Raw genomic sequence first — 23,090 nt, 5'->3', positions numbered from 1 at the left:
GCATGTCAGCGTGTCTTTAGTGGGCCCCAGTCTGCGTCTCTGCCTGGGTCATGTGGCCGGCTGTCAATCATTTCCGCGGCGGTTCCACTTTGGCTTTCTGAAGACCTCGACAATGTGAAAAGCGTCGGTTTCAGAGAAACTGAAATTTCATCCCGATCCTGAGCTGCCTCTTTTCTAGAATCAAGATGACCACACTCCAACAAAACAAACAAACAAACAAACAAACAAAACTACAAGGAGTTAACTGTTTTCCAGTAGGGGAGGACACCAATGTGAAAGGAGATGGTTCTGTCTCCTCATGGCTCTTCTCTGAGAAATGAAGCCATGCTACGAATCAATCTTCAACAGAAGCTGAAAACGGGACATAACAAGGACGCCTGTCAATGGAAAGCAAGCCTCTCAGGACAAGTCACCCGTTTGGCACTCCTCCCCTTATGCCCTTGGAGGTGGTTTCCAGTTGTTCCACGGTTTCCGAGGCTTTCATTGTTGCTGGTTTCCAGGACTGGGGCTGGGTGCAGAAGAGGTGGAGTAAGGGCTACCTGGACGGTGGAGGGTTGGAGGTGGGGTGAATTTTGGAGAAACCTCTCTGCTCCTCTAGCAGGCATTTCAAAATGGGGCTTCGGTCAGGCACCGGGCCCCTCCTGGTTCCCAGGTGTACTTTGATATTCCTTGGCATTGATGAAAACGTCACTTGTTCCGCCTTCCACAGGGCACAAGCCTGAACACCACCGTTTGTTTCGCCGTCGCCCCATATGCCTCCGGTGACACACAATCAAACCATCTGCCATGAGACACGCCACTACCACGCGTGGCCCCATGGTCTCCACGTTGGATTCACCCCTGTTCCTGTTTGCACGTGTCCTGGAAAGCGCTATCGGCTTTCCGGAGGCCCAGAGCTTTTAGACGCCGGGCAGTCCACTGCTCTTCCAAAGGAGGAGGGAGGAAGACGGCTAATGGATCAGTGAATTTTCAGCTGAAAACACGCCTTGAGACCCATGGGGTAGATGTGTGCTGAAGAGAGGTCTTGCCTGCCTCATCAGATGTGGTGAGCCCATCCTATCTCACTCGGAGGGGGCCAAAATCGGATCTGAACGGGAGTCCCCAGAAACCAGTAGGCGCCCTGAAACTCCCCATCCCTCCGTGGAAGTGGGCTCAAGGAGGTCCGGAGGACAGGACTCCTGGGGGCTTGGCCCTGGGACAGGACATCCGCGGACCCCTGTCCCATGCTGCCCCAAACCGGGCCCCGGATCCAGCAGCCACCACGGCTGAGGCAGGAGACTAGCTGACACCACACAACCTAGGCCTAATTTAAAGCGGACACAGCCTGACAGCCAGGAGCTGAGCCCGAGTCGGCCCAGCCAACGCGCATGCGCGAGGCGCGAGCTTCTCTTCCCTTCACAGTACTTCTCACGGTTGTCTTAGAAACCGGTCCCTTGAGGCTTGGCAAAGCAGGAGCCCTCCGTGGCGGTGCTTGGGTGGCGGGGCTCTGAGGCTCCGGTCTGACCGCTCCACGAGGTCGACGGGAACGTCTCCTGATGCCAGCAGTCGCAAAGGGCCGACCAGGATGAGGAAACCCCAGGCGGAGTCCGGGGGAAGCAGCACGGCATCCTAGCCTCAGGCCTCTCCGGACGGTGTTGGAGTGAGTCTCCCCAAAAGTAGTGTCGCCGTCATCTCGAGGACAGGTCGGCCTGCGTGCCCCTGGGGCTGATCTCTCACCCGAGGGTCGTTCTCGTCCAGAGCAGAACCCCGAAGCCTCAGGGGTGGCCTGGGGGTGTGTGTTTCAATGCCTCTAGTGTATGACTCTGTTTGTGTGTGTGTGTGTGTGTGTGTCTGTGTGTATGTCCAATTCTCTCTTCTCTGTCTCTCAGTCTCTGTGTCTTTCTTTCCCTCTCTCTGTTGGTTAGTGTGTTTGTGCCCCCGTGCGTGTGTGTCTTTGTCAGAAAGTGCCCTGTGCACCACAAAGCAATTTCTGGCATGTCGGCCTGTCTTTGCTGAGCCTCTTTCTGCGTCTCTGGCTGGGTCATGAGGCCGGTTGTCAATTGCTTTCGCCACCGCGAATCTGCTTTGGGTGTGTGAAGGCCTGGTCCATGTAAGGAGATGCATCGGTCCAGGAGCAATTGAAATCTCATCCCCATCATGAGCTGCCTCTTTTCTAACATCAAGATGACCTCACTGCAGCGAAGGACAAGAATTCCACAGGAGCTCTTTGTCCTGCAGGAGAGGAATGGACCCACGTCAGAGAAGATGGTTGTATCTTTTCACGGCTCTTCTCTGAGAAATGAAGCCACACCACGATACAGTCTGGAAGAGGAAGCAAGGAATGGGAGATGGCAACAATCCCTATCACTAGTACGCTGGCCTCTCAGGACAAGCCACCCTTTTGGAACCCCTCCCCTTATGCCCGTGGTGGTGGCATGGCGCTGTATCCTGCCGGGGCTCTGGCCTCTGCTCTATCCTCCCTCTTGCTCTGCCTCCCCTGTTTCTCAGGGGCCTGCATGCCTCTCGCTCTGGCCAAATGTCTTCAACAAAGATGACTTCCCAGTCCGTCAGGGACACACTTCCTGCAGATCAGTGTCATGTTTGTTTCTCTCTCCAAACAGGTTTCTGCTTCATTGGACGGGACTCATGACCCTGGATTTCTTGACTTCCATATGTGTCTCAGACAGGGAAGCTTCCTTGTTCTCCATGTTTCCCCTCATGGGTGGGTGGATTGCCTAGAATGAGCGCTAGGCGACCGTGACTGGCCTTGTCTTCTAAGAGAGCTGGTGTCGCATTTCCTCTGCACTTTCAGTCTTTCTTAAGGGACGTTCTCTCCTCTGCTCCTGGGTGGACTGACTCCCTTAATCTTGTGGCCGAATCGAATGTCAGGGAACCACAGGGACCGGGCTGGGGCTGGGGCAGGGGCTGGGTCTGTGTCTGGGGCTGGGGCTGGGGCTGGGGCTGGGGCTGGGGCTTGGTGCAGTGGAAGTGGCCTCAGGGATATCAGGGCGGAGGAGGGTTGGGGGTGGGGCGAATTTTGCAGAAACTTCTTTTTTTTTTAATAAACAGTATATTCCTTGTTCACAAAAATATATAAATTAAAACATGTAAATTAGATACATCAGAGAGTTTTTCATATTATAAAAATTCTCAGTACATTAACATATTTACCAAGTTTCAAAGATGTACATTTGAAACAAAAATATTATATAAGATTCATTTGATTCACCCTATAAATTATGGAGAAACTTTTCTTTTTTCAAGAAAACTTAGGAAAAAGATTATAACTTGTGACAGTTCATTTTATTTTTCAAAGTACACTGCACTGGTAACCCAGAGAAGTAGATTTTTTTTCTTTTTCCCTTTTTTTTTTTCTATGAGAAAAAGTCTTACTCTGTCACCCAGGCTGGAGTGCAATTGTGTGATCATGGTTCACTGCACTGCAGCCTCAAACTCCACGGCTCAATTGATCCTCCCACCTCAGCTTCCCAAGTAGATGGGGACTATAGCCGTTCGCCACTATGACCTGCAAATTTTTATATTTTCTAGAGATGGTATCCCACTATGTTGACCTGGCTGGTCTCAAACTCCTGGACGGAAACAATACTCCAACTCCGGATTACATGCATGAACCAACACACGCAGGTGAGAAGTAAGGATTTAAATATGCACACTCTCCCTGAATATAAACAATAACAAGGTATATTTATTAATAAACTTGGGTAGGTAAAATCTTCCTAAATGCACACATTTAAGAATCACTCTGAGGAAGGGCCTAGTGACTACACAAGTGTGCAGAAACTTATCTGCTTCTCTGAAAGGCATTTGAAAACCTGCTTGGGAGAGCCACAGAACCCCCCACTCCCGGGCTCCCAGGTTTTCTTTGATTTTCCTTGGCATTGACGGATATGCCACATGTTCCCCCCTTCCACTAGCACATGCCTAGACACCAACGTTTGTTTCGCCGTCTCCCGATATGCCTTCGGTGACACACGTTCACACCATCTGCTCTAGGATCCGCCAGTGACACATGGGGTCACATGGTCTCCACCTCGGATTCGCCCGTGTTCCTCCCTGCACGTGTCCTGTAAAGCGCGGTCGGCTTTCAGGAGCCACAGGGTTTTAGAAGCGGGGCAGGCCACTGCAATTTCAAAGGAGGAGGGAGGCAGAGGGCTGATGGATCAGTGAAGTTTTCAGCTGACACTACGCCTTCAGACCTATTGGATCATTCTATTCTGCAGCGAGACCCTGCCTACCTCAACAGATGTGGTGAGCCCATCCTATCTCACTGGGAGGGGGCCAAAATCGGATCTGAACGGGAGTCCCCAGAACACAGCAGGCGTCCTGAAGCTCCCCTTCCCTCCGTGGAAGTCGGCTCAAGGAGATCCTGAGGGAGGGACTCCTGGGGGTTTGGCCCTGCGACAGGGCACCGGCGGCCCCTCTCCCACTGCGTCCCAAGCTGGACCCCGTATCCACACGCCGCCGCGGCTGCAGCAGGAGCCTCGCTGCAGCCGCGCAGCGGGGGCATTATTTAAAGGGGACGCAGCCTGACTGCCAGGAGCGGAGCGCGAGTCGGTCCAGCCAATGCGGATGCGCGAGGCGCGAGCGGCTTCTGCCGTCACAGTGCTTCCCACGGTTGTCTTAGAAACCGGTCCCTGAGGCTTGGCAGAGCAGGAGCCCTCCGTGGCAGTGCTTGGGTGGCGGGGCTCTGAGGCTCCGGCCTGACCTCTCCACGGGGTCGACGGGAACGTCTCCGGATGCCAGGAGTCGCAAAGGGCCGACCAGGATGCGGAAACCCCAGGCGGAGTCCGGGGGAAGCAGCACGGCATCCCAGCCTCAGGCCTGCCCGGACGCTGTTGGGGTGAGTCTCCCCAAAAGTCGTGCCGCCGTCATCTCGAGGACAGGTCGGCCTGCGTGCCCCTGGGCTGTTCTCTCACCCCAGGGTCGTTCTCGTCGAGAGCAGAACCCCGCAGCCTCAGGGGTTGCCTAGGGGGTGTGTTTCCATGCCTCTGCTGTATGACTCTGTTTCTGTGTGTGTGTGTGTGCGTGTATGTGTGCGCGCGTGTGTGTCTGTCTCCCATTCTCTCTTCTCTCTCTGTCTCTCTGTCTCTGTGTCTTTCTTTCCCTCTCTCTGTCGGTTAGTGTGTGCGTGCTCCTCTGCGTGTGTGTCTTTGGCTGAATGTGCCCTGTGCAGCACAAGGCGATTTCTGGCATGTCGGCCTGTCTTTGCTGAGCCTCTTTCTGCGTCTCTGCCTGGGTCATGAGGCCGGCTGTCAATCGTTTTCGCCGCCGCGGATCCGCTTTGGGTGTGTGAAGGCCTGGCCCACGTGAGGAGATGTATCGGTCCCGGAGCAATTGAAATCTCATCCCCATCATGAGCTGCCTCTTTTCTAAGATCAAGATGACCACACGGCAACCAAGGAAAAGAGCCCCACAGGAGCTCTTTGTCCCGCAGTAGGGAAGCAGAACCACATCAGAGAAGATGGTTGTACCTTTTCACGGCTCTTCTCTGAGAAATGAAGCCACACCACCATACCGTGTAGAAGAAGCAGCCGGGAATGGGAGATGGCAACCATCCCTGTCACTGTCACTGGAACGCTGGCCTCTCTGGACAAGCCACCCTTTTGGAAGCCCTCCCCTTATGCCAGTGGTGGTGGCACGGCGCTGTATCCTGCCGGGGCTCTGGCCTCTGCTCTATCCTCCCTCTTGCTCTGCCTCACCTGTTTCTCAAGGGCCTGGATGCCTCTCGCTCTGGCCAAATGTCTTCAACAAAGATGACTTCCCAGTCCGTCAGGGACACACTTCCTGCAGATCCGTGTCATGATGGTATCTCTCTCCAAACGTCTTTCTGCTTCATTGGGCAGGTCTCATGACCCTGGATTTCTTGGCTTCCATACGTGTCTCAGACAGGGAAGCTTCCTTGTTCTCCATGTTTCCCCTCATGGGTGGGTGGATTGCCTAGAATGAGCGCTAGGCGACCGTGACTGGCCTTGTCTTCTAGGACAGGTGGTGTCGCATTTCCTCTGCACTTCCTGTCTCATTCTTGAGGGACATCCTCTCCTCTGCTCCTGGGTGGACTGACTCCCTTGATCTTGTGGCCCAAACGAATGTCAGGGAACCAGAGGGACTGGGCTGGGGCTGGGGCTGGGGCTGGGTCTGTGTCTGGGGCTGGGGCTGGGGCTGGGGCTGGGGCTGGGTGCAGGGGAAGTTGCGTCAGGGCTACCAGGGAGGAGGAGGGTTGGGGGCGGGGCGAATTCTGCAGAAGATTCTTTGCTCCTCTGATAGGCATTGGAAAACCTGGCTTGGGTCAGGCACAGGCCCCCCACCCACCGAGTCCCAGGTGTTCTTTGATTTCCCTTGGCATTGACCGAAAGGTCACTTGTTCCCCCCTTCCACTGGCACATGCCTGGACACCACCGTTTGTTTCGCCGTCTCCCGGTATGCCTCCGGTGACACACGTTCACACCATCTGCTGTGGGATACGCCAGTGCCACGCGTGGTCACATGGTCTCCACCTCGGATTCGCCCCTGTTCCTGCCTGCACGTGTCCTGTAAAGCGCGGTCGGCTTTCCGGAGCCCCAGGGCTTTTAGAAGCGGAGCAGGCCACTGCTCTTTCGAAGGAGGAGGGAGGCAGAGGGCTGATGGATCAGTGAAGTTTCAGCTGACGCTACGCCTTGAGACCTATGGGATCATTCTGCGCTGCAGCGAGGCCCTGCCTGCCTCACCAGATGTGGTGAGCCCATCCTATCTCACTGGGAGGGGGCCAAAATCGGATCTGAACGGGAGTCCCCAGAACACAGCAGGCGTCCTGAAGCTCCCCTTCCCTCCGTGGAAGTCGGCTCAAGGAGATCCTGAGGGCGGGACTCCTGGGGGTTTGGCCCTGAGACAGGGCACCGGCGGCCCCATCTCCCACGGCGTCCCAAGCTGGACCCCGTATCCACACGCCGCCGCGGCTGCAGCAGGAGCCTCGCTGCAGCCGCGCAGCGGGGGCATTATTTAAAGGGGACGCAGCCTGACTGCCAGGAGCGGAGCGCGAGTCGGTCCAGCCAATGCGCATGCGCGAGGCGCGAGCGGCTTCTGCCGTCACAGTGCTTCCCACGGTTGTCTTAGAAACCCGTCCCTGAGGCTTGGCAGAGCAGGAGTCCTCCGTGGCAGTGCTTGGGTGGCGGGGCTCTGAGGCTCCGGTCTGACCTCTCCACGGGGTCGACGGGAACGTCTCCGGATGCCAGGAGTCGCAAAGGGCCGACCAGGATGAGGAAACCCCAGGCGGAGTCCGGGGGAAGCAGCATGGCATCCCAGCCTCAGGCCTGCCCGGACGCTGTTGGGGTGAGTCTCCCCAAAAGTCGTGCCGCCGTCATCTCGAGGACAGGTCGGCCTGGGTGCCCCTGGGCTCTTCTCTCACCCCAGGGTCGTTCTCGTCGAGAGCAGAACCCCGCAGCCTCAGGGGTTGCCTGGGGGGGGTGTGTTTCCATGCCTCTGCTGTATGACTCTGTTTCTGTGTGTGTGTGTGTGCGTGTATGTGTGCGCGCGTGTGTGCGTGTCTCCCATCCTCTCTTCTCTCTCTGTCTCTCAGTCTCTGTGTCTTTCTTTCCCTCTCTCTGTCGGTTAGTGTGTGCGTGTCTCCCATCCTCTCTTCTCTCTCTGTCTCTCAGTCTCTGTGTCTTTCTTTCCCTCTCTCTGTCGGTTAGTGTGTGCGTGCCCCTCTGCGTGTGTGTCTTTGGCTGAATGTGCCCTGTGCAGCACAAGGCGATTTCTGGCATGTCGGCCTGTCTTTGCTGAGCCTCTTTCTGCGTCTCTGCCTGGGTCATGAGGCCGGCTGTCAATCGTTTTCGCCGCCGCGGATCCGCTTTGGGTGTGTGAAGGCCTGGCCCACGTGAGGAGATGCATCGGTCCCGGAGCAATTGAAATCTCATCCCCATCATGAGCTGCCTCTTTTCTAAGATCAAGATGACCACACGGCAACCAAGGAAAAGAGCCCCACAGGAGCTCTTTGTCCCGCAGTAGGGAAGCAGAACCACATCAGAGAAGATGGTTGTACCTTTTCACGGCTCTTCTCTGAGAAATGAAGCCACACCACCATACCGTGTAGAAGAAGCAGCCGGGAATGGGAGATGGCAACCATCCCTGTCACTGTCACTGGAACGCTGGCCTCTCTGGACAAGCCACCCTTTTGGAAGCCCTCCCCTTATGCCAGTGGTGGTGGCACGGCGCTGTATCCTGCCGGGGCTCTGGCCTCTGCTCTATCCTCCCTCTTGCTCTGCCTCACCTGTTTCTCAAGGGCCTGGATGCCTCTCGCTCTGGCCAAATGTCTTCAACAAAGATGACTTCCCAGTCCGTCAGGGACACACTTCCTGCAGATCCGTGTCATGATGGTATCTCTCTCCAAACGTCTTTCTGCTTCATTGGGCAGGTCTCATGACCCTGGATTTCTTGGCTTCCATACGTGTCTCAGACAGGGAAGCTTCCTTGTTCTCCATGTTTCCCCTCATGGGTGGGTGGATTGCCTAGAATGAGCGCTAGGCGACCGTGACTGGCCTTGTCTTCTAGGACAGGTGGTGTCGCATTTCCTCTGCACTTCCTGTCTCATTCTTGAGGGACATCCTCTCCTCTGCTCCTGGGTGGACTGACTCCCTTGATCTTGTGGCCCAAACGAATGTCAGGGAACCAGAGGGACTGGGCTGGGGCTGGGGCTGGGGCTGGGTCTGTGTCTGGGGCTGGGGCTGGGGCTGGGGCTGGGGCTGGGTGCAGGGGAAGTTGCGTCAGGGCTACCAGGGAGGAGGAGGGTTGGGGGCGGGGCGAATTCTGCAGAAGATTCTTTGCTCCTCTGATAGGCATTGGAAAACCTGGCTTGGGTCAGGCACAGGCCCCCCACCCACCGAGTCCCAGGTGTTCTTTGATTTCCCTTGGCATTGACCGAAAGGTCACTTGTTCCCCCCTTCCACTGGCACATGCCTGGACACCACCGTTTGTTTCGCCGTCTCCCGGTATGCCTCCGGTGACACACGTTCACACCATCTGCTGTGGGATACGCCAGTGCCACGCGTGGTCACATGGTCTCCACCTCGGATTCGCCCCTGTTCCTGCCTGCACGTGTCCTGTAAAGCGCGGTCGGCTTTCCGGAGCCCCAGGGCTTTTAGAAGCGGAGCAGGCCACTGCTCTTTCGAAGGAGGAGGGAGGCAGAGGGCTGATGGATCAGTGAAGTTTCAGCTGACGCTACGCCTTGAGACCTATGGGATCATTCTGCGCTGCAGCGAGGCCCTGCCTGCCTCACCAGATGTGGTGAGCCCATCCTATCTCACTGGGAGGGGGCCAAAATCGGATCTGAACGGGAGTCCCCAGAACACAGCAGGCGTCCTGAAGCTCCCCTTCCCTCCGTGGAAGTCGGCTCAAGGAGATCCTGAGGGCGGGACTCCTGGGGGTTTGGCCCTGAGACAGGGCACCGGCGGCCCCATCTCCCACGGCGTCCCAAGCTGGACCCCGTATCCACACGCCGCCGCGGCTGCAGCAGGAGCCTCGCTGCAGCCGCGCAGCGGGGGCATTATTTAAAGGGGACGCAGCCTGACTGCCAGGAGCGGAGCGCGAGTCGGTCCAGCCAATGCGCATGCGCGAGGCGCGAGCGGCTTCTGCCGTCACAGTGCTTCCCACGGTTGTCTTAGAAACCCGTCCCTGAGGCTTGGCAGAGCAGGAGCCCTCCGTGGCAGTGCTTGGGTGGCGGGGCTCTGAGGCTCCGGTCTGACCTCTCCACGGGGTCGACGGGAACGTCTCCGGATGCCAGGAGTCGCAAAGGGCCGACCAGGATGAGGAAACCCCAGGCGGAGTCCGGGGGAAGCAGCATGGCATCCCAGCCTCAGGCCTGCCCGGACGCTGTTGGGGTGAGTCTCCCCAAAAGTCGTGCCGCCGTCATCTCGAGGACAGGTCGGCCTGGGTGCCCCTGGGCTCTTCTCTCACCCCAGGGTCGTTCTCGTCGAGAGCAGAACCCCGCAGCCTCAGGGGTTGCCTGGGGGGGGTGTGTTTCCATGCCTCTGCTGTATGACTCTGTTTCTGTGTGTGTGTGTGTGCGTGTATGTGTGCGCGCGTGTGTGCGTGTCTCCCATCCTCTCTTCTCTCTCTGTCTCTCAGTCTCTGTGTCTTTCTTTCCCTCTCTCTGTCGGTTAGTGTGTGCGTGTCTCCCATCCTCTCTTCTCTCTCTGTCTCTCAGTCTCTGTGTCTTTCTTTCCCTCTCTCTGTCGGTTAGTGTGTGCGTGCCCCTCTGCGTGTGTGTCTTTGGCTGAATGTGCCCTGTGCAGCACAAGGCGATTTCTGGCATGTCGGCCTGTCTTTGCTGAGCCTCTTTCTGCGTCTCTGCCTGGGTCATGAGGCCGGCTGTCAATCGTTTTCGCCGCCGCGGATCCGCTTTGGGTGTGTGAAGGCCTGGCCCACGTGAGGAGATGCATCGGTCCCGGAGCAATTGAAATCTCATCCCCATCATGAGCTGCCTCTTTTCTAAGATCAACATGAACACAGAGCAACCAAGGAAAAGAGCCCCACAGGAGCTCTTTGTCCCGCAGTAGGGAAGCAGGACCACATCAGAGAAGATGGTTGTACCTTTTCACGGCTCTTCTCTGAGAAATGAAGCCACACCACCATACCGTGTAGAAGAAGCAGCCGGGAATGGGAGATGGCAACCATCCCTGTCACTGTCACTGGAACGCTGGCCTCTCTGGACAAGCCACCCTTTTGGAAGCCCTCCCCTTATGCCCGTGGTGGTGGCACGGCGCTGTATCCTGCCGGGGCTCTGGCCTCTGCTCTATCCTCCCTCTTGCTCTGCCTCACCTGTTTCTCAGGGGCCTGGATGCCTCTCGCTCTGGCCCAATGTCTTCAACAAAGATGACTTCCCAGTCCGTCAGGGACACACTTCCTGCAGATCCGTGTCATGATGGTATCTCTCTCCAAACGTCTTTCTGCTTCATTGGGCAGGTCTCATGACCCTGGATTTCTTGGCTTCCATAGGTGTCTCAGACAGGGAAGCTTCCTTGTTCTCCATGTTTCCCCTCATGGGTGGGTGGACTGCCTAGAATGAGCGCTAGGCGACCGTGACTGGCCTTGTCTTCTAGGACAGGTGGTGTCGCATTTCCTCTGCACTTCCTGTCTCATTCTTGAGGGACATCCTCTCCTCTGCTCCTGGGTGGACTGACTCCCTTGATCTTGTGGCCCAAACGAATGTCAGGGAACCAGAGGGACTGGGCTGGGGCTGGGGCTGGGGCTGGGTCTGTGTCTGGGTCTGGGGCTGGGGCTGGGGCTGGGGCTGGGGCTGGGTGCAGGGGAAGTTGCGTCAGGGCTACCAGGGAGGAGGAGGGTTGGGGGCGGGGCGAATTCTGCAGAAGATTCTTTGCTCCTCTGATAGGCATTGGAAAACCTGGCTTGGGTCAGGCACAGGCCCCCCACCCACCGAGTCCCAGGTGTCCTTTGATTTCCCTTGGCATTGACCGAAAGGTCACTTGTTCCCCCCTTCCACTGGCACATGCCTGGACACCACCGTTTGTTTCGCCGTCTCCCGGTATGCCTCCGGTGACACACGTTCACACCATCTGCTGTGGGATACGCCAGTGCCACGCGTGGTCACATGGTCTCCACCTCGGATTCGCCCCTGTTCCTGCCTGCACGTGTCCTGTAAAGCGCGGTCGGCTTTCCGGAGCCCCAGGGCTTTTAGAAGCGGAGCAGGCCACTGCTCTTTCGAAGGAGGAGGGAGGCAGAGGGCTGATGGATCAGTGAAGTTTCAGCTGACGCTACGCCTTGAGACCTATGGGATCATTCTGCGCTGCAGCGAGGCCCTGCCTGCCTCACCAGATGTGGTGAGCCCATCCTATCTCACTGGGAGGGGGCCAAAATCGGATCTGAACGGGAGTCCCCAGAACACAGCAGGCGTCCTGAAGCTCCCCTTCCCTCCGTGGAAGTCGGCTCAAGGAGATCCTGAGGGCGGGACTCCTGGGGGTTTGGCCCTGAGACAGGGCACCGGCGGCCCCATCTCCCACGGCGTCCCAAGCTGGACCCCGTATCCACACGCCGCCGCGGCTGCAGCAGGAGCCTCGCTGCAGCCGCGCAGCGGGGGCATTATTTAAAGGGGACGCAGCCTGACTGCCAGGAGCGGAGCGCGAGTCGGTCCAGCCAATGCGCATGCGCGAGGCGCGAGCGGCTTCTGCCGTCACAGTGCTTCCCACGGTTGTCTTAGAAACCCGTCCCTGAGGCTTGGCAGAGCAGGAGTCCTCCGTGGCAGTGCTTGGGTGGCGGGGCTCTGAGGCTCCGGTCTGACCTCTCCACGGGGTTGACGGGAACGTCTCCGGATGCCAGGAGTCGCAAAGGGCCGACCAGGATGAGGAAACCCCAGGCGGAGTCCGGGGGAAGCAGCACGGCAACCCAGCCTCAGGCCTGCCCGGACGCTGTTGGGGTGAGTCTCCCCAAAAGTCGTGCCGCCGTCATCTCGAGGACAGGTCGGCCTGCGTGTCCCTGGGCTGTTCTCTCACCCCAGGGTCGTTCACGTCGAGAGCAGAACCCCGCAGCCTCAGGGGTTGCCTGGGGGGGTGTGTTTCCATGCCTCTGCTGTATGACTCTGTTTCTGTGTGTGTGTGTGTGCGTGTATGTGTGCGCGCGTGTGTGTGTGTCTCCCATCCTCTCTTCTCTCTCTGTCTCTCAGTCTCTGTGTCTTTCTTTCCCTCTCTCTGTCGGTTAGTGTGTGCGTGCCCCTCTGCGTGTGTGTCTTTGGCTGAATGTGCCCTGTGCAGCACAAGGCGATTTCTGGCATGTCGGCCTGTCTTTGCTGAGCCTCTTTCTGCGTCTCTGCCTGGGTCATGAGGCCGGCTGTCAATCGTTTTCGCCGCCGCGGATCCGCTTTGGGTGTGTGAAGGCCTGGCCCACGTGAGGAGATGCATCGGTCCCGGAGCAATTGAAATCTCATCCCCATCATGAGCTGCCTCTTTTCTAAGATCAACATGAACACAGAGCAACCAAGGAAAAGAGCCCCACAGGAGCTCTTTGTCCCGCAGTAGGGAAGCAGGACCACATCAGAGAAGATGGTTGTACCTTTTCACGGCTCTTCTCTGAGAAATGAAGCCACACCACCATACCGTGTAGAAGAAGCAGCCGGGAATGGGAGATGGCAACCATCCCTGTCACTGTCACTGGAACGCTGGCCTCTCTGGACAAGCCACCCTTTTGGAAGCCCTCCCCTTATGCCCGTGGTGGTGGCACGGCGCTGTATCCTGCCGGGGCTCTGGCCTCTGCTCTATCCTCCCTCTTGCTCTGCCTCACCTGTTTCTCAGGGGCCTGGATGCCTCTCGCTCTGGCCCAATGTCTTCAACAAAGATGACTTCCCAGTCCGTCAGGGACACACTTCCTGCAGATCCGTGTCATGATGGTATCTCTCTCCAAACGTCTTTCTGCTTCATTGGGCAGGTCTCATGACCCTGGATTTCTTGGCTTCCATAGGTGTCTCAGACAGGGAAGCTTCCTTGTTCTCCATGTTTCCCCTCATGGGTGGGTGGACTGCCTAGAATGAGCGCTAGGCGACCGTGACTGGCCTTGTCTTCTAGGACAGGTGGTGTCGCATTTCCTCTGCACTTCCTGTCTCATTCTTGAGGGACATCCTCTCCTCTGCTCCTGGGTGGACTGACTCCCTTGATCTTGTGGCCCAAACGAATGTCAGGGAACCAGAGGGACTGGGCTGGGGCTGGGGCTGGGGCTGGGTCTGTGTCTGGGTCTGGGGCTGGGGCTGGGGCTGGGGCTGGGGCTGGGTGCAGGGGAAGTTGCGTCAGGGCTACCAGGGAGGAGGAGGGTTGGGGGCGGGGCGAATTCTGCAGAAGATTCTTTGCTCCTCTGATAGGCATTGGAAAACCTGGCTTGGGTCAGGCACAGGCCCCCCACCCACCGAGTCCCAGGTGTCCTTTGATTTCCCTTGGCATTGACCGAAAGGTCACTTGTTCCCCCCTTCCACTGGCACATGCCTGGACACCACCGTTTGTTTCGCCGTCTCCCGGTATGCCTCCGGTGACACACGTTCACACCATCTGCTGTGGGATACGCCAGTGCCACGCGTGGTCACATGGTCTCCACCTCGGATTCGCCCCTGTTCCTGCCTGCACGTGTCCTGTAAAGCGCGGTCGGCTTTCCGGAGCCCCAGGGCTTTTAGAAGCGGAGCAGGCCACTGCTCTTTCGAAGGAGGAGGGAGGCAGAGGGCTGATGGATCAGTGAAGTTTCAGCTGACGCTACGCCTTGAGACCTATGGGATCATTCTGCGCTGCAGCGAGGCCCTGCCTGCCTCACCAGATGTGGTGAGCCCATCCTATCTCACTGGGAGGGGGCCAAAATCGGATCTGAACGGGAGTCCCCAGAACACAGCAGGCGTCCTGAAGCTCCCCTTCCCTCCGTGGAAGTCGGCTCAAGGAGATCCTGAGGGCGGGACTCCTGGGGGTTTGGCCCTGAGACAGGGCACCGGCGGCCCCATCTCCCACGGCGTCCCAAGCTGGACCCCGTATCCACACGCCGCCGCGGCTGCAGCAGGAGCCTCGCTGCAGCCGCGCAGCGGGGGCATTATTTAAAGGGGACGCAGCCTGACTGCCAGGAGCGGAGCGCGAGTCGGTCCAGCCAATGCGCATGCGCGAGGCGCGAGCGGCTTCTGCCGTCACAGTGCTTCCCACGGTTGTCTTAGAAACCCGTCCCTGAGGCTTGGCAGAGCAGGAGCCCTCCGTGGCAGTGCTTGGGTGGCGGGGCTCTGAGGCTCCGGTCTGACCTCTCCACGGGGTTGACGGGAACGTCTCCGGATGCCAGGAGTCGCAAAGGGCCGACCAGGATGAGGAAACCCCAGGCGGAGTCCGGGGGAAGCAGCACGGCAACCCAGCCTCAGGCCTGCCCGGACGCTGTTGGGGTGAGTCTCCCCAAAAGTCGTGCCGCCGTCATCTCGAGGACAGGTCGGCCTGCGTGCCCCTGGGCTGTTCTCTCACCCCAGGGTCGTTCACGTCGAGAGCAGAACCCCGCAGCCTCAGGGGTTGCCTGGGGGGGTGTGTTTCCATGCCTCTGCTGTATGACTCTGTTTCTGTGTGTGTGTGTGTGCGTGTATGTGTGCGCGCGTGTGTGTGTGTCTCCCATCCTCTCTTCTCTCTCTGTCTCTCAGTCTCTGTGTCTTTCTTTCCCTCTCTCTGTCGGTTAGTGTGTGCGTGCCCCTCTGCGTGTGTGTCTTTGGCTGAATGTGCCCTGTGCAGCACAAGGCGATTTCTGGCATGTCGGCCTGTCTTTGCTGAGCCTCTTTCTGCGTCTCTGCCTGGGTCATGAGGCCGGCTGTCAATCGTTTTCGCCGCCGCGGATCCGCTTTGGGTGTGTGAAGGCCTGGCCCACGTGAGGAGATGCATCGGTCCCGGAGCAATTGAAATCTCATCCCCATCATGAGCTGCCTCTTTTCTAAGATCAACATGAACACAGAGCAACCAAGGAAAAGAGCCCCACAGGAGCTCTTTGTCCCGCAGTAGGGAAGCAGGACCACATCAGAGAAGATGGTTGTACCTTTTCACGGCTCTTCTCTGAGAAATGAAGCCACACCACCATACCGTGTAGAAGAAGCAGCCGGGAATGGGAGATGGCAACCATCCCTGTCACTGTCACTGGAACGCTGGCCTCTCTGGACAAGCCACCCTTTTGGAAGCCCTCCCCTTATGCCCGTGGTGGTGGCACGGCGCTGTATCCTGCCGGGGCTCTGGCCTCTGCTCTATCCTCCCTCTTGCTCTGCCTCACCTGTTTCTCAGGGGCCTGGATGCCTCTCGCTCTGGCCCAATGTCTTCAACAAAGATGACTTCCCAGTCCGTCAGGGACACACTTCCTGCAGATCCGTGTCATGATGGTATCTCTCTCCAAACGTCTTTCTGCTTCATTGGGCAGGTCTCATGACCCTGGATTTCTTGGCTTCCATAGGTGTCTCAGACAGGGAAGCTTCCTTGTTCTCCATGTTTCCCCTCATGGGTGGGTGGACTGCCTAGAATGAGCGCTAGGCGACCGTGACTGGCCTTGTCTTCTAGGACAGGTGGTGTCGCATTTCCTCTGCACTTCCTGTCTCATTCTTGAGGGACATCCTCTCCTCTGCTCCTGGGTGGACTGACTCCCTTGATCTTGTGGCCCAAACGAATGTCAGGGAACCAGAGGGACTGGGCTGGGGCTGGGGCTGGGGCTGGGTCTGTGTCTGGGTCTGGGGCTGGGGCTGGGGCTGGGGCTGGGGCTGGGTGCAGGGGAAGTTGCGTCAGGGCTACCAGGGAGGAGGAGGGTTGGGGGCGGGGCGAATTCTGCAGAAGATTCTTTGCTCCTCTGATAGGCATTGGAAAACCTGGCTTGGGTCAGGCACAGGCCCCCCACCCACCGAGTCCCAGGTGTCCTTTGATTTCCCTTGGCATTGACCGAAAGGTCACTTGTTCCCCCCTTCCACTGGCACATGCCTGGACACCACCGTTTGTTTCGCCGTCTCCCGGTATGCCTCCGGTGACACACGTTCACACCATCTGCTGTGGGATACGCCAGTGCCACGCGTGGTCACATGGTCTCCACCTCGGATTCGCCCCTGTTCCTGCCTGCACGTGTCCTGTAAAGCGCGGTCGGCTTTCCGGAGCCCCAGGGCTTTTAGAAGCGGAGCAGGCCACTGCTCTTTCGAAGGAGGAGGGAGGCAGAGGGCTGATGGATCAGTGAAGTTTCAGCTGACGCTACGCCTTGAGACCTATGGGATCATTCTGCGCTGCAGCGAGGCCCTGCCTGCCTCACCAGATGTGGTGAGCCCATCCTATCTCACTGGGAGGGGGCCAAAATCGGATCTGAACGGGAGTCCCCAGAACACAGCAGGCGTCCTGAAGCTCCCCTTCCCTCCGCGGAAGTCGGCTCAAGGAGATCCTGAGGGCGGGACTCCTGGGGGTTTGGCCCTGAGACAGGGCACCGGCGGCCCCATCTCCCAAGGCGTCCCAAGCTGGACCCCGTATCCACACGCCGCCGCGGCTGCAGCAGGAGCCTCGCTGCAGCCGCGCAGCGGGGGCATTATTTAAAGGGGACGCAGCCTGACTGCCAGGAGCGGAGCGCGAGTCGGTCCAGCCAATGCGCATGCGCGAGGCGCGAGCGGCTTCTGCCGTCACAGTGCTTCCCACGGTTGTCTTAGAAACCCGTCCCTGAGGCTTGGCAGAGCAGGAGCCCTCCGTGGCAGTGCTTGGGTGGCGGGGCTCTGAGGCTCCGGTCTGACCTCTCCACGGGGTTGACGGGAACGTCTCCGGATGCCAGGAGTCGCAAAGGGCCGACCAGGATGAGGAAACCCCAGGCGGAGTCCGGGGGAAGCAGCACGGCAACCCAGCCTCAGGCCTGCCCGGACGCTGTTGGGGTGAGTCTCCCCAAAAGTCGTGCCGCCGTCATCTCGAGGACAGGTCGGCCTGCGTGCCCCTGGGCTGTTCTCTCACCCCAGGGTCGTTCACGTCGAGAGCAGAACCCCGCAGCCTCAGGGGTTGCCTGGGGGGGTGTGTTTCCATGCCTCTGCTGTATGACTCTGTTTCTGTGTGTGTGTGTGTGCGTGTATGTGTGCGCGCGTGTGTGTGTGTCTCCCATCCTCTCTTCTCTCTCTGTCTCTCAGTCTCTGTGTCTTTCTTTCCCTCTCTCTGTCGGTTAGTGTGTGCGTGCCCCTCTGCGTGTGTGTCTTTGGCTGAATGTGCCCTGTGCAGCACAAGGCGATTTCTGGCATGTCGGCCTGTCTTTGCTGAGCCTCTTTCTGCGTCTCTGCCTGGGTCATGAGGCCGGCTGTCAATCGTTTTCGCCGCCGCGGATCCGCTTTGGGTGTGTGAAGGCCTGGCCCACGTGAGGAGATGCATCGGTCCCGGAGCAATTGAAATCTCATCCCCATCATGAGCTGCCTCTTTTCTAAGATCAACATGAACACAGAGCAACCAAGGAAAAGAGCCCCACAGGAGCTCTTTGTCCCGCAGTAGGGAAGCAGGACCACATCAGAGAAGATGGTTGTACCTTTTCACGGCTCTTCTCTGAGAAATGAAGCCACACCACCATACCGTGTAGAAGAAGCAGCCGGGAATGGGAGATGGCAACCATCCCTGTCACTGTCACTGGAACGCTGGCCTCTCTGGACAAGCCACCCTTTTGGAAGCCCTCCCCTTATGCCCGTGGTGGTGGCACGGCGCTGTATCCTGCCGGGGCTCTGGCCTCTGCTCTATCCTCCCTCTTGCTCTGCCTCACCTGTTTCTCAGGGGCCTGGATGCCTCTCGCTCTGGCCCAATGTCTTCAACAAAGATGACTTCCCAGTCCGTCAGGGACACACTTCCTGCAGATCCGTGTCATGATGGTATCTCTCTCCAAACGTCTTTCTGCTTCATTGGGCAGGTCTCATGACCCTGGATTTCTTGGCTTCCATACGTGTCTCAGACAGGGAAGCTTCCTTGTTCTCCATGTTTCCCCTCATGGGTGGGTGGACTGCCTAGAATGAGCGCTAGGCGACCGTGACTGGCCTTGTCTTCTAGGACAGGTGGTGTCGCATTTCCTCTGCACTTCCTGTCTCATTCTTGAGGGACATCCTCTCCTCTGCTCCTGGGTGGACTGACTCCCTTGATCTTGTGGCCCAAACGAATGTCAGGGAACCAGAGGGACTGGGCTGGGGCTGGGGCTGGGGCTGGGTCTGTGTCTGGGTCTGGGGCTGGGGCTGGGGCTGGGGCTGGGGCTGGGTGCAGGGGAAGTTGCGTCAGGGCTACCAGGGAGGAGGAGGGTTGGGGGCGGGGCGAATTCTGCAGAAGATTCTTTGCTCCTCTGATAGGCATTGGAAAACCTGGCTTGGGTCAGGCACAGGCCCCCCACCCACCGAGTCCCAGGTGTCCTTTGATTTCCCTTGGCATTGACCGAAAGGTCACTTGTTCCCCCCTTCCACTGGCACATGCCTGGACACCACCGTTTGTTTCGCCGTCTCCCGGTATGCCTCCGGTGACACACGTTCACACCATCTGCTGTGGGATACGCCAGTGCCACGCGTGGTCACATGGTCTCCACCTCGGATTCGCCCCTGTTCCTGCCTGCACGTGTCCTGTAAAGCGCGGTCGGCTTTCCGGAGCCCCAGGGCTTTTAGAAGCGGAGCAGGCCACTGCTCTTTCGAAGGAGGAGGGAGGCAGAGGGCTGATGGATCAGTGAAGTTTCAGCTGACGCTACGCCTTGAGACCTATGGGATCATTCTGCGCTGCAGCGAGGCCCTGCCTGCCTCACCAGATGTGGTGAGCCCATCCTATCTCACTGGGAGGGGGCCAAAATCGGATCTGAACGGGAGTCCCCAGAACACAGCAGGCGTCCTGAAGCTCCCCTTCCCTCCGCGGAAGTCGGCTCAAGGAGATCCTGAGGGCGGGACTCCTGGGGGTTTGGCCCTGAGACAGGGCACCGGCGGCCCCATCTCCCACGGCGTCCCAAGCTGGACCCCGTATCCACACGCCGCCGCGGCTGCAGCAGGAGCCTCGCTGCAGCCGCGCAGCGGGGGCATTATTTAAAGGGGACGCAGCCTGACTGCCAGGAGCGGAGCGCGAGTCGGTCCAGCCAATGCGCATGCGCGAGGCGCGAGCGGCTTCTGCCGTCACAGTGCTTCCCACGGTTGTCTTAGAAACCCGTCCCTGAGGCTTGGCAGAGCAGGAGCCCTCCGTGGCAGTGCTTGGGTGGCGGGGCTCTGAGGCTCCGGTCTGACCTCTCCACGGGGTTGACGGGAACGTCTCCGGATGCCAGGAGTCGCAAAGGGCCGACCAGGATGAGGAAACCCCAGGCGGAGTCCGGGGGAAGCAGCACGGCAACCCAGCCTCAGGCCTGCCCGGACGCTGTTGGGGTGAGTCTCCCCAAAAGTCGTGCCGCCGTCATCTCGAGGACAGGTCGGCCTGCGTGCCCCTGGGCTGTTCTCTCACCCCAGGGTCGTTCACGTCGAGAGCAGAACCCCGCAGCCTCAGGGGTTGCCTGGGGGGGTGTGTTTCCATGCCTCTGCTGTATGACTCTGTTTCTGTGTGTGTGTGTGTGCGTGTATGTGTGCGCGCGTGTGTGTGTGTCTCCCATCCTCTCTTCTCTCTCTGTCTCTCAGTCTCTGTGTCTTTCTTTCCCTCTCTCTGTCGGTTAGTGTGTGCGTGCCCCTCTGCGTGTGTGTCTTTGGCTGAATGTGCCCTGTGCAGCACAAGGCGATTTCTGGCATGTCGGCCTGTCTTTGCTGAGCCTCTTTCTGCGTCTCTGCCTGGGTCATGAGGCCGGCTGTCAATCGTTTTCGCCGCCGCGGATCCGCTTTGGGTGTGTGAAGGCCTGGCCCACGTGAGGAGATGCATCGGTCCCGGAGCAATTGAAATCTCATCCCCATCATGAGCTGCCTCTTTTCTAAGATCAACATGAACACAGAGCAACCAAGGAAAAGAGCCCCACAGGAGCTCTTTGTCCCGCAGTAGGGAAGCAGGACCACATCAGAGAAGATGGTTGTACCTTTTCACGGCTCTTCTCTGAGAAATGAAGCCACACCACCATACCGTGTAGAAGAAGCAGCCGGGAATGGGAGATGGCAACCATCCCTGTCACTGTCACTGGAACGCTGGCCTCTCTGGACAAGCCACCCTTTTGGAAGCCCTCCCCTTATGCCCGTGGTGGTGGCACGGCGCTGTATCCTGCCGGGGCTCTGGCCTCTGCTCTATCCTCCCTCTTGCTCTGCCTCACCTGTTTCTCAGGGGCCTGGATGCCTCTCGCTCTGGCCCAATGTCTTCAACAAAGATGACTTCCCAGTCCGTCAGGGACACACTTCCTGCAGATCCGTGTCATGATGGTATCTCTCTCCAAACGTCTTTCTGCTTCATTGGGCAGGTCTCATGACCCTGGATTTCTTGGCTTCCATAGGTGTCTCAGACAGGGAAGCTTCCTTGTTCTCCATGTTTCCCCTCATGGGTGGGTGGACTGCCTAGAATGAGCGCTAGGCGACCGTGACTGGCCTTGTCTTCTAGGACAGGTGGTGTCGCATTTCCTCTGCACTTCCTGTCTCATTCTTGAGGGACATCCTCTCCTCTGCTCCTGGGTGGACTGACTCCCTTGATCTTGTGGCCCAAACGAATGTCAGGGAACCAGAGGGACTGGGCTGGGGCTGGGGCTGGGGCTGGGTCTGTGTCTGGGTCTGGGGCTGGGGCTGGGGCTGGGGCTGGGGCTGGGTGCAGGGGAAGTTGCGTCAGGGCTACCAGGGAGGAGGAGGGTTGGGGGCGGGGCGAATTCTGCAGAAGATTCTTTGCTCCTCTGATAGGCATTGGAAAACCTGGCTTGGGTCAGGCACAGGCCCCCCACCCACCGAGTCCCAGGTGTCCTTTGATTTCCCTTGGCATTGACCGAAAGGTCACTTGTTCCCCCCTTCCACTGGCACATGCCTGGACACCACCGTTTGTTTCGCCGTCTCCCGGTATGCCTCCGGTGACACACGTTCACACCATCTGCTGTGGGATACGCCAGTGCCACGCGTGGTCACATGGTCTCCACCTCGGATTCGCCCCTGTTCCTGCCTGCACGTGTCCTGTAAAGCGCGGTCGGCTTTCCGGAGCCCCAGGGCTTTTAGAAGCGGAGCAGGCCACTGCTCTTTCGAAGGAGGAGGGAGGCAGAGGGCTGATGGATCAGTGAAGTTTCAGCTGACGCTACGCCTTGAGACCTATGGGATCATTCTGCGCTGCAGCGAGGCCCTGCCTGCCTCACCAGATGTGGTGAGCCCATCCTATCTCACTGGGAGGGGGCCAAAATCGGATCTGAACGGGAGTCCCCAGAACACAGCAGGCGTCCTGAAGCTCCCCTTCCCTCCGCGGAAGTCGGCTCAAGGAGATCCTGAGGGCGGGACTCCTGGGGGTTTGGCCCTGAGACAGGGCACCGGCGGCCCCATCTCCCACGGCGTCCCAAGCTGGACCCCGTATCCACACGCCGCCGCGGCTGCAGCAGGAGCCTCGCTGCAGCCGCGCAGCGGGGGCATTATTTAAAGGGGACGCAGCCTGACTGCCAGGAGCGGAGCGCGAGTCGGTCCAGCCAATGCGCATGCGCGAGGCGCGAGCGGCTTCTGCCGTCACAGTGCTTCCCACGGTTGTCTTAGAAACCCGTCCCTGAGGCTTGGCAGAGCAGGAGCCCTCCGTGGCAGTGCTTGGGTGGCGGGGCTCTGAGGCTCCGGTCTGACCTCTCCACGGGGTTGACGGGAACGTCTCCGGATGCCAGGAGTCGCAAAGGGCCGACCAGGATGAGGAAACCCCAGGCGGAGTCCGGGGGAAGCAGCACGGCAACCCAGCCTCAGGCCTGCCCGGACGCTGTTGGGGTGAGTCTCCCCAAAAGTCGTGCCGCCGTCATCTCGAGGACAGGTCGGCCTGCGTGCCCCTGGGCTGTTCTCTCACCCCAGGGTCGTTCACGTCGAGAGCAGAACCCCGCAGCCTCAGGGGTTGCCTGGGGGGGTGTGTTTCCATGCCTCTGCTGTATGACTCTGTTTCTGTGTGTGTGTGTGTGCGTGTATGTGTGCGCGCGTGTGTGTGTGTCTCCCATCCTCTCTTCTCTCTCTGTCTCTCAGTCTCTGTGTCTTTCTTTCCCTCTCTCTGTCGGTTAGTGTGTGCGTGCCCCTCTGCGTGTGTGTCTTTGGCTGAATGTGCCCTGTGCAGCACAAGGCGATTTCTGGCATGTCGGCCTGTCTTTGCTGAGCCTCTTTCTGCGTCTCTGCCTGGGTCATGAGGCCGGCTGTCAATCGTTTTCGCCGCCGCGGATCCGCTTTGGGTGTGTGAAGGCCTGGCCCACGTGAGGAGATGCATCGGTCCCGGAGCAATTGAAATCTCATCCCCATCATGAGCTGCCTCTTTTCTAAGATCAACATGAACACAGAGCAACCAAGGAAAAGAGCCCCACAGGAGCTCTTTGTCCCGCAGTAGGGAAGCAGGACCACATCAGAGAAGATGGTTGTACCTTTTCACGGCTCTTCTCTGAGAAATGAAGCCACACCACCATACCGTGTAGAAGAAGCAGCCGGGAATGGGAGATGGCAACCATCCCTGTCACTGTCACTGGAACGCTGGCCTCTCTGGACAAGCCACCCTTTTGGAAGCCCTCCCCTTATGCCCGTGGTGGTGGCA

General features: G+C 58.7%; 1 protein-coding gene across 10 annotated transcripts in view; it reads left to right on the top strand.

Annotated features, from left to right (window-relative positions):
• Positions 1-431: 431 nt before the first annotated feature.
• Positions 432-23,090, top strand: part of LOC129051052 (uncharacterized) — a 220,020-nt gene continuing 197,361 nt past the window's right edge. For 7 of the 10 annotated variants that reach the window (XR_010138156.1, XR_010138152.1, XR_010138149.1 and 4 more), the window contains exon 1: positions 3,372-4,840. Coding sequence is in view for 2 of the 10 variants with exons in the window: in XM_063718495.1 (XP_063574565.1) it covers positions 4,766-4,840 (75 nt within the window). In the remaining 8 variants the exon portion in view is untranslated. Of the gene's footprint in view, positions 1,640-3,371; positions 4,841-23,090 lie in introns of those variants that run through there. The other 3 variants (XR_010138155.1, XR_010138158.1, XR_010138148.1) reach the window with 3 other exon arrangements.

This window comes from Pongo abelii, chromosome 19 (genome assembly GCF_028885655.2).
Source record: "Pongo abelii isolate AG06213 chromosome 19, NHGRI_mPonAbe1-v2.0_pri, whole genome shotgun sequence".
NCBI classification, from domain to species: domain Eukaryota; kingdom Metazoa; phylum Chordata; class Mammalia; order Primates; family Hominidae; genus Pongo; species Pongo abelii.
The sequence above is the reverse complement of the archived record's forward strand: the minus strand, read 5'-3'. Positions and strand labels throughout refer to the sequence as shown.